Source organism: Podarcis pityusensis (genome assembly GCF_964106645.2).
Source record: "Podarcis pityusensis genome assembly, chromosome: 16".
Taxonomy (NCBI): Eukaryota; Metazoa; Chordata; class Lepidosauria; order Squamata; family Lacertidae; genus Podarcis; species Podarcis pityusensis.
Genome location: NC_138041.1, coordinates 23,819,715 through 23,829,332, shown reverse-complemented (window position 1 = coordinate 23,829,332; position 9,618 = coordinate 23,819,715). Strand labels below are relative to the sequence as shown.

The 9,618-nt window shown below is 46.2% G+C and overlaps 2 protein-coding genes and 1 long non-coding RNA gene across 4 annotated transcripts in view; all 3 read right to left on the bottom strand.

The window, feature by feature from the left end:
* The window catches only part of CCDC157 (coiled-coil domain containing 157), a 129,872-nt gene that overhangs the window by 39,208 nt on the left and 81,046 nt on the right, over nt 1-9,618 (bottom strand). The window lies entirely within an intron of this gene.
* On the bottom strand, nt 3,221-5,821 carry LOC308466034. The gene is made up of 2 exons (XR_013980620.1): nt 5,689-5,821; nt 3,221-5,450 (listed from the first exon to the last, which is right to left on the bottom strand). It is a non-coding gene; the product is annotated as an uncharacterized lncRNA (long non-coding RNA).
* The window catches only part of LOC308465939 (SEC14-like protein 2), a 39,528-nt gene continuing 36,108 nt past the window's right edge, over nt 6,199-9,618 (bottom strand). For both annotated transcript variants that reach the window (XM_080986399.1, XM_080986400.1), the window contains one exon: nt 6,199-8,207. In XM_080986399.1, coding sequence (XP_080842525.1) covers nt 8,059-8,207 — 149 coding nt within the window. In that variant the 3' untranslated portion in view covers nt 6,199-8,058. The remainder of the gene's footprint in view (nt 8,208-9,618) is intronic.

Genomic DNA, 9,618 nt, shown 5'->3' with positions numbered 1-9,618 from the left:
AGCAAAGGTTGCAGGGTTTTTAGCTGGGGCAATCCGAATAAGATCCACTATTTGACTATTGATTAAAAAAAAAAAACACCCTAAAATGTATTTTATATAATTGACTTTTTATTTCTATTCTTTGTATATCGTATTGTTGTTTTATTGCTATGGCCGATGGCTGATGCAAATAAAGATTCATTCATTCATTCCTTGGAGGAATGGGGAGAAAGGGGAGATATCAATGCAATAAATATACTGGCACCACTTCCTTCCCACAGCAGCTCAGCAGGCAGAAATCCAGCAGGCAAAGCTCTCCCCACTAAATTCTCTCTCCCCAGGCGCTGCATGATTGGGTGGGCAATACGGTGGTGAACCTCCTCCAGGTCATTTATCAAAGCAGCATGCTGGAGGAGATTCAGCTGAAGGGGTCTTATGTCGCATTATTATTATTATTACATTTATAGGGACGCGGGTGGCGCTGTAGGTTAAACCACAAAGCCTAGGACTTGCTGATCAGAAGGTCGGCGGTTCGAATCCCTACGACGGGGTGAGCTCCCGTTGCTCGGTCCCTGCTCCTGCCAATCTAGCAGTTTGAAAGCACGTCAAAGTGCAAGTAGATAAATAGGTACCACTCCAGCGGGAAGGTAAACGGCGTTTCCATTCGCTGCTCTGGTTCGCCAGAAGCGGCTTAGTCATGCTGGCCACATGACCCGGAAGCTGTACGTCAGCTTCCTTGGCCAATAAAGCGAGATGAGCACCGCAACCCCAGAGTCGGTCACGACTGGACCTAATGGTCAGGGGTCCCTTTACCTTTAGCTATTACAGTGGTACCTCGGGTTAAGTACTTAATTTGTTCCGTAGGTCAGTTCTTAACCTGAAACTGTTCTTAACCTGAAGCACCACTTTAGCTAATGGGGCCTCCTGCTGCTGCCGCACCGCCAGAGCACGATTTCTGTTCTCATCCTGAAGCAAAGTTCTTAACCTGAAGCACTATTTCTGGGTTAGCTGAGTCTGTAACCTGAAGCGTATGTAACCAGAGGTATCACTGTACATTTATATCTCATCCTTCCACCAAGGAGCTCATGCTTTCCCTCCCTCTCCAGTTTATCCTCACAACAACCCCATGAGGTAGGTTAGGTTGAGAGACAGTTGACTGTCCCAAGGTCACCCAGAGGGGTTAGTGTCTGGATGTGGGTCTTCCAGGTTCTCTGCGGTGACACTAGCCAGGGTTGGTCAACGTCTGGTGGGGTGCAGGCTACAGGCAAAGAATAAATTAAGAGTGTCAAACTATGAGCTGCGAGGGACCGCTTACTCGCCTTGGGTCCCAGTCACTATCTCTTAGCCTAGCTTACCTTGTGAGGATAATATGGAGCAGGGTCTAGCCATTGAACCACCTTGAGTTTCCTTGGGACATATAAATGCAATAAATAAAATGAAACCAGGCAGCTGCAGCTTTGACTATCCGCAGAGCTATAATTCCCAACACCCTTAAAAAAACTACAGTCCTCAAGATTCTTTTGGGGGAGAAATACAGTAATGTGCTTTCGGGACACAGTGTGTTCGCAGCTTGAACAGAAATGAAACCGGAAAAAGGCGCTGGTGGCTCAAATCTGAATCTCGTGACGGAGGCGAGTCCGTTTAGACCACGAGATGGCGCGCTTGTTAACACTATCTAGCAGGGGATTAAATGGGGATTAGATTTAGGCCGAGGCAGCTTTGTTTGATATCCGAGCTGCCAAGTTCTCCAGTTCACTTTAGGGCAGGAAACGAGTTGAGGGGCTCCCGGGCATTCAGACACGTGTCTCTATCTGTTCTCTCTGCTCCCCAGAAGTGGCTGCCTAACGGTAGGGCTTATTCCTAATTGCTTATTCATGTTCATGTTTGACACCCTCCTCCCTTTCATTTCAGTTAAAAACTCTCAGGATGGTTTCTAAAACAATGAGCAAACTAATTTTAATGAGTTTTTTTAAAAAATAAAAAACAACCCATGCAACAGGCTGACCACATAAACCCCCAAATCAGGAATCAAAATCTAACAGACGTCAGAAAATAAAAATGTTTTCTTCTAGCACCAAAACAGATTATAAACTCAGCTGCCACTTAGCAGATTTCCATAGCTGGGACAGCATTCTAGAAAAAGGTTGTCTCTGCCCAGTCAGAAATATGCTATCCTCAAGAGATCCTAGCTCATAAAAAGATATCAGACGTGTTTGTAATTTTTGGGTATTAAATATACTTAAGGAGATCATAATTTGTGTGTTATGCCAGGAGCAAAACCTTCTTGACCAGTTGCCCCTGATTCCCACAAAAGCATGTGCCACAATAGAGGCGTGGCCTTCAAGGTATCACAGGTGTCTCTCTCGTTTTTCTTAATGAAAAAGCGGAACTCCCGGTTTAAGCTAATTGTAGACAAAGACAGGAATTGGCGCATGATCCCTAAATCAGCTCTTCCGCCCTTAACAAAGATGGCTAACACACCAGCCGGAAATGTCTCCCGTCCCATTTAGGTCCGCCTATGAAAGCACAGGCTGGTGGGCACATGATGTTGAGTGACAACCAGGTATGAAGATACAAACATCTGTTTGCATGCACGGTTCAAGAAGTAAAACAGAAACGGATTTTCATTTACAGTATTTTTTAAGAGGTATTTCCACCACTTCCTATGCAAGATCCCTTTAAAACCGGAATTGCAAGGAACAGGATTGCATGCAGCCTGTCACTGAACTGTAGAGATAATATGATCTCTCCCATTGAAAGGTACAGTTCTTTGTTTTCGTCATGTGGTTTGTCAGAGCTTGGTTTGCTTGAAATCCAATTCATTGTCTTCTTGGCTGTAAAAGTGAAGATGAATGATTGCTCTCTCCGGCTTAATTTGATACAGGAATCACTACCTCCAAGCCCTGAAGCTGGTTAGATGCACAAAATTAATAGTAATGAGCACATGCATGTATTTATATTTTTAACAAATGAGTTTTATTTGTAAATATTTTGTTCAGGAACAGTAAGCACAAAGCAAAACAGATCTTTGGACGTCAGAAACTTCACACATTTTCTAAATGGTGGGTAGACCAAGTCAAAGAGCAAATACAATTAGGGTCTCCTTCTCCAGCTTGCTGTGACTGCCAACAAACACCCCTTTGCCCCAAACCCACAACCTTTGAAAGGAGGGTGAGGCACTTGCTGCATAGAGAGCCTCCCTCCCTCTGTTAAACCACACTGGGGCAGCCTGCCATTCCTCATGTATATAAGGGAGAAAGTGGAAAAACAATCCATCTTCAGTACAGAGTAGTACTTTTGCCTTTTCAGAAAGAGGAGCACGTATTCGGGAAAAATACATTTTCTATAAAATTTGCCATGCTGTGTCATCATCTGAGCATCGACTTCTCAGCTAAAGCAATGCTCTGAACCAGCCTTTGACAGCCCATTAGGTGTTTTGAGCTTCCGACAGCTACAATCAGTACACAAAACATTGGGTGGGAGAGTGGCTGATGTTTTCTTAAGCTGGCCAAGACTGTTCCCACATCTCACGTACTAGCCTTGTAATGAGAACCTAGAGGTTGTTTTTAACCTCTAGGAATCATTAGCAGCTGCTAAGAGAAATGTTATCAGATCTTTGTGCAACACACCCACAAACACGTGTGCAGATACTGAGGATGATAAGTCCCAACCGGCTTTTGTTTTGTTTTTTAATTGCCTGTTGTGTAATTTGCAAATACGCCTCTCACTAGTTCCTGAAAGCTCATTACTAGGGACGATTATCTATTTTGCTTCCTCTTATTTCCTCATTTTCTTAAGCTGAGTTCTCCATATTTCCACATCCATTTGCATTTTTATTTTCAGCCCTCATGAGAATTCCTCAGCCTTTTAGAGCCTTTTACCACTTTATATACACCTGTTCATATGCAATTTTACCTAATATACACAATTTTGTAAATCCACTCCCCTTCATATTTGTATGGCATTTTCACTAAGAGATACATTTTGCACACTCTGTACCCGAATATATGTATTTTGCACAAGTTACTTGACTGAAGACTTACACTACAAAATCCAGAGAAGTGCAAATTTCAAAGAATGGCTGTGTTTCCATTCTGGAAAATGCAGATTTGGAAGATACACCTTTAAAACATGAACTGAATTGCATTTCTCCCTCCTCCCCTACACATGTGGGCACTGTTCCCCATACTGTACGAGTTAGAGCTTCCTGGTTTTATGTGTTATGGTTTTAGTGCATTTGGGGGGGGGGGCAGATATAAGTGCTAAGGATACAGGGATCCCTAAATCTGACTCCCAGTTATAAATATATTGGTAGTGACAGGGAAGTAGCTGGGTAGCGAAAACGCAGATGGAAAATGCATTGTCTGGTTGGCAAACTGTGAACCTGCTCAACCGGTTTCTGCACCCTGTGGATCTGCTATGTTTCTATCTGGCTAGTATTTCTGAGTCCAGTGTTAATGTCAGCCAATTTAAACAAAAATTTTTTAGTAGTGTCTGCTCAGCTTCCCATCTGGGAGACCAAGCAGTCACATTGAGGCCATTCCATTCGCTTAGAACAGAGGTCTTTAGTCTCTCCTTAACCCCATCCTTAACCCCAACTTCGGCCACCCAACTCAACTGGATGTATTGTATACAGTGGTACCTCTGGTTACACACGCTTCAGGTTACATACACTTCAGGTTACAGACTCTGCTAACCCAGAAATAGTGCTTCAGGTTAAGAACTTTGCTTCAGGATGAGAACAGAAATTCTGCTCCGGCGGAGCGGCATCAGCAGGAGGCCCCATTAGCCAAAGTGGTGCTTCAGGTTAAGAACAGTTTCAGGTTAAGAACAGACCTACGGAACGAATTAAATACTTAACCTGAGGTACCACTGTACACCTCTCTCTCCTCCTAAACAAGGACATGGAAATGAGATTGCAGAATGCAGCTGGTCATCAGAACTTGTAACCAGTAACTCATACCTGAACTTGCATTTTTTTTCTTCCCTCCCCACTTATTTTTTCTTTTGTTCCATGTATGTATGTTTGTTTGTTTAAGATTGCAAGACAGAAAGTAAGAAGTGCCTTTTTTCAATGATCTGTAAGCCATGATGGGAGACTTTCCCCCTTCCAGCTGATGAGTGGGATAAAAATTATTTAAATAAACCGGGTAGCGGTTTTCTGGACTGTACCACTTTATGCTACATTTAGGGGAGTACACTTTGAATATTCCACTCTCTGTTTTCTTTTTCAGAAATACATGCCACAAATAGTAACTGAGCACATTGCAATTGATTCAGAGGAGCCCTGTCATGCTCACCCCCCCCCCCATGTAAGAGCACTTAAAAACCACAAAGACACCTTTCCCCATTGCCTGAAGTTTTGTAGTCCTTCCTTGTTGCCCTTCATATGTTGGACTCCATCTCCCATCAGCCCTAGCAGCCAATGGGGCTAAGAGTTAGGGGTCATGGGAGTTGTGGTCCAGGAACAACTAAAGAAGAGTTTGGATTTGATATCCCGCTTTATCACTACCCGAAGGAGTCTCAAAGCGGCTAAAATTCTCCTTTCCCTTCCTCCCCCACAACAAACACTCTGTGAGGTGAGTGGGGCTGAGAGACTTCAGAGAAGTGTGACTGGCCCAAGGTCACCCAGCAGCTGCATGTGGAGGAGCGGAGACGCGAACCCGGTTCCCCAGATTACGAGTCCACTGCTCTTAACCACTACAGCACACTGGCACCAGTTAAGGGAAGGCCTAGAGCAGAAAATTCACAATGCCTCTCTATCAGTTTATATTTTAGCTTCATGTTTCATTTTATCATTTTGATTGCATTGTTTTTAGGGTTTGCGACTATTAACTTCCTTAGGCGAGAGAAATAAGTCAACATAGGGAATGATTCCTCAGGAAGTTCTACACTATTGATGATATATTTTGTGGTTTAATATTTTGATTTTGTTCTGTGAACTGCCCTGCGACCTCCGAGTATAGGACAGTATTATATTTATTATTAATTATTATTATTATTATTATTATTATTATTATTATACCCCACAACCCCAACTGTAACAAATGACTCAAGTGCTGAACATGTGCTTGAGTTTGCTTCTTTTTCTCATCCCTCCTCATCCCCCTTTCCTTTCGTGATGCAGCTTGCGCATTGTAAGCTCTTTTCTGCAAGGTCCTGTTTTTATTCCCTCCCCCCTTCCCGAAAAACCCTACCATGAACAGACGTAGCCATGCATACCAACTCAGATGTTTATTAACATTTCTCATCTTCAAGGTAACTGAAAAACTAAAATTGAGGTGCGGGAGGGAGAAAAACAAAAGTGCTATGTTTCTGGACACTCTGGCTAAGACTTGGGCTTAGCTGCGAGCCCACAGTGAACATGTCCATCGGGGAAATTTTATTTCCTTGGGCCTCCGGTTTTCCACGCACTCAAGAATTTCGACAGAGAAGTTCATAAGCAAAGAGATAGGCAGGGAAGAAGTGGCCTCTTCCTAAGCTTTTCCCTCCCTCTCTGAAAATGTGTCGCAGGTACAACTTGAAACCCCCTTGCTGAGCAAAGATCCCACAACCACCTCAAAAAACTAACTGAGGTGAGAACCTACCCTGTAAACTGCTTTTTAAAAAAATGTGCAGGATTTCCAGACATTCAGGACCAGTGCCATGCAGGCAGGTCCAGCTCACCTGTTGCAGGTGCATGGAGCGTAAACGAGGCAGGTGGATTTAAGGCAATCCATTAATAGAAGCAAGCCTTGCATGGAGAGAGCCACCCCATCTTGCCCCCCCAATACATTTTTTTGCTGAAACCTTCCCAGGGTTTGCTGTTCTTGGGAACAGCCAGAACGAGGAGAGCGGAAAAGCAGCGCCTTCCAGTACACGGCTGATGGCAGCCGCTTCCGACGGATGAGTCCTGGGCTACGCAGGCCTGGTCTTGAAAGGAAGGACTTTGCCCCGTGCTCTGTGCGCTTGTGGAATTCACTGCAGAGGGCAGTGTTGGCAGTAAGGGAAAGTGGATTTTTGAGGAAGCGGAGGGAGGCTTAAACACATCCACAGAGCAGGCGTGGCTAACCTGCGGCCCTGCAGATGCCGTTGGATTCCCAACACCCACCAGTCCCGTCTGGGAGCATGGCCGATGGTAAGGAATGATGGGAGTTGTAGTCCAGCGACATCTGGAGGGCCCCAGGTTCACTCTAAAACAGCCAGAAAGGGATTTGTTATTTTGGTAAAGGACACACCAGAGCAGGGTCTTTTTGTGGACTACAATTCCCATCATCCCTGACCGCTGGGTCCAGCTGGCTAGGGCTGATGGGAGTTGTAGTCCAAAAAAACCAGCTGGAGACCCAAGTTTGGGAAATCCTGTAGTAGAGAAATGTGGACGTGTTGGGTCAGGGCTGATGGGAGTTGTAGTCCAAAGCATCTGGAGAGCACTCAGTCCAGTCCGGCAAGGTGTCCCGAAACTCCCCCCTGCTCTTTCAACCCTATGCCTACTGCAGGGGTGGGGAAATTGTGCTCTGAGGGCCACAGGCGGCCCTCAGCGTAATTTCAGAAGCCACCTGCATGCAACCAGTTCAGACCTCTGGCATGAGCAATCCATTGTGATCCCAGCAGCCTGGTGGGTTGGGGGGGGGGGAGAGGAAGAGAAAGAAGCAGGGGGGTGGAGAACAGGGGTAGCCCTGCCCACCACTGGTCTGTGGCCTGTGACCAATTAGCTTTGAGGGAATGCATCCCCACGTGGGAAGGAAGGCCCGCCGGGTCTCAGGCGCCATGTAAACACAGAGGCAGGGCTACAGAGATTGAGAGACAGAAGGCTGCTCTCCTCTGCCCATTAGCGTTGCCAAATTAATCCCCACTATCCTAAAAAAACTGCTGGTGGGCAACGTCCCACAGTAGGGACTGGAAGAGGCCAGTAGGTCTCCGTATCCAACTGCAAAAATAATCCACCCCAACCGCCCCAAATTAAATTCCCCCACCATCCTTGGGAATGTTCCTTCCACTCCTCTGCCCCATAAACCCACCCCTCCCAAGGGGAAGAAGCGTTTTTAGGATTGCCGCCTTTGTGGGGGGGGAGTTGCGGGTTGGAGGGGAGAGAAAGCTCCATCAGGCGTGGTTAATCTTCAGCTCTTTTGTCTGCTCCTCCACCTTCTGGAAGTCTTCTTCCACTTTCTTGTCCGGAAGTAGCACTTCGACCGAGTAACTGATTTTCTTGGCATGGATGTAGCTGTACGTGTTGTCAAACCGCAGGACGTCTGCGTGGGCAGAGAAAAAGGACAGCAAAGTGTCATGTCAGGGCTGTCACTGCCCCTTTCCAAAACTCCCGGGAGCCCACAGTGCCACCGAGCAAGTACAGTGGTGCCTCGCAAGACAAAATTAATCCGTTCCGCGAGTGTCTTCGTCTAGCAGTTTTTTCGTCTTGCGAAGCAACCCTATTAGCGGCTTAGCGGATTAGCGCTATTGGCGGTTTAGCGGCTATTAAAGGCTTATCGGCTTAGCGGCTTAGCTGCTAAAAGGCTATTAAAGGCTTAGTGGCTTAGAAAAGGGGGGGGGGGAGCGGGAAAAAAAATCTCAAGACTCGCAAGACATTTTCGTCTTGCGAAGTAAGCCCATAGGGAAATTCGTCCTGCGAAGCAACTCAAAAACGGAAAACCCTTTCGTCTAGCGGGTTTTCCGTCTTGCGAGGCATTCGTCTTGCGGGGCACCACTGTACAGTTGTGCCTTGGTAACCGGATGTTTTGGCTCCGAACGCCACAAACCCGGAAGTGAGTGTTCCAGTTTGCAAACGTTCTTTGGAATGTCCGACGGCTGCAGGAACTTCTGCAGCCAATCAGAAGCTTCCAGAATGGATTCCGTTCGACTTCCAAGGTACGACTGTACTGAGCTCCACCCTAGCTGGAGGAAGGAAGCCTTTGGAACAGCCAAACTCTGTCTCTTCGCAGGGAGAGCGGCCGGCTGTACTATTAGGCAGAGTGAGGCTGCTGCCTTGGGCAGCTGGTAAAGAGAGGACTATAGGCTTCCAGGCCTTAAGGACGTCAGAAGAGCCAGATCAGGCCAAAGGCCCATCTAGGCCAGCATCCTGTTATCACAGTGGCCAAGCAGGTGCCTATGGGAAACCCACAAGCAGGGCCTGAGGGCTGGAGGGCCTGAGGGGACTCCATGGTTTCCAACAACAATATATATAAAAATAAATAAAAACGGCTTGGCTCCCGAACAAATCGGCTCCCAAACGCCACAAACCTGGAAGTGAGTGTTCCAGTTTGCAAACGTTTTTTGGAAGCCGAACGTCCGACATGGCTTCCGCAGCTTCCGATTGGCTGCAGGAAGCTCCTGCAGCCAATCAGAAGCCGACCCTTGGTTTTTGAATGGTTTCAGGAGTCGAAAGGACTCCTAGAACGGATTAAGTTTGAGAACCAAGGTACCACTGTAATATATTATGTATAATATTATCTGATTCCTGCATTGCAGGGGGTTGGACTAGATGACCCACGAGGTCCCTTCTAACTCTACAATTCTATGTAAGTACATGCTGTACAGAAATGATACACTGGGGGGCTATATTGCATAAGAGCGTTATTACAGCGCATGATACGTGCAGGGGGGCAGGTCGGAATTCCCCATGAAATTCTATGCAAAATAAAGTTCATCCCTCCAGATGAACTCAAG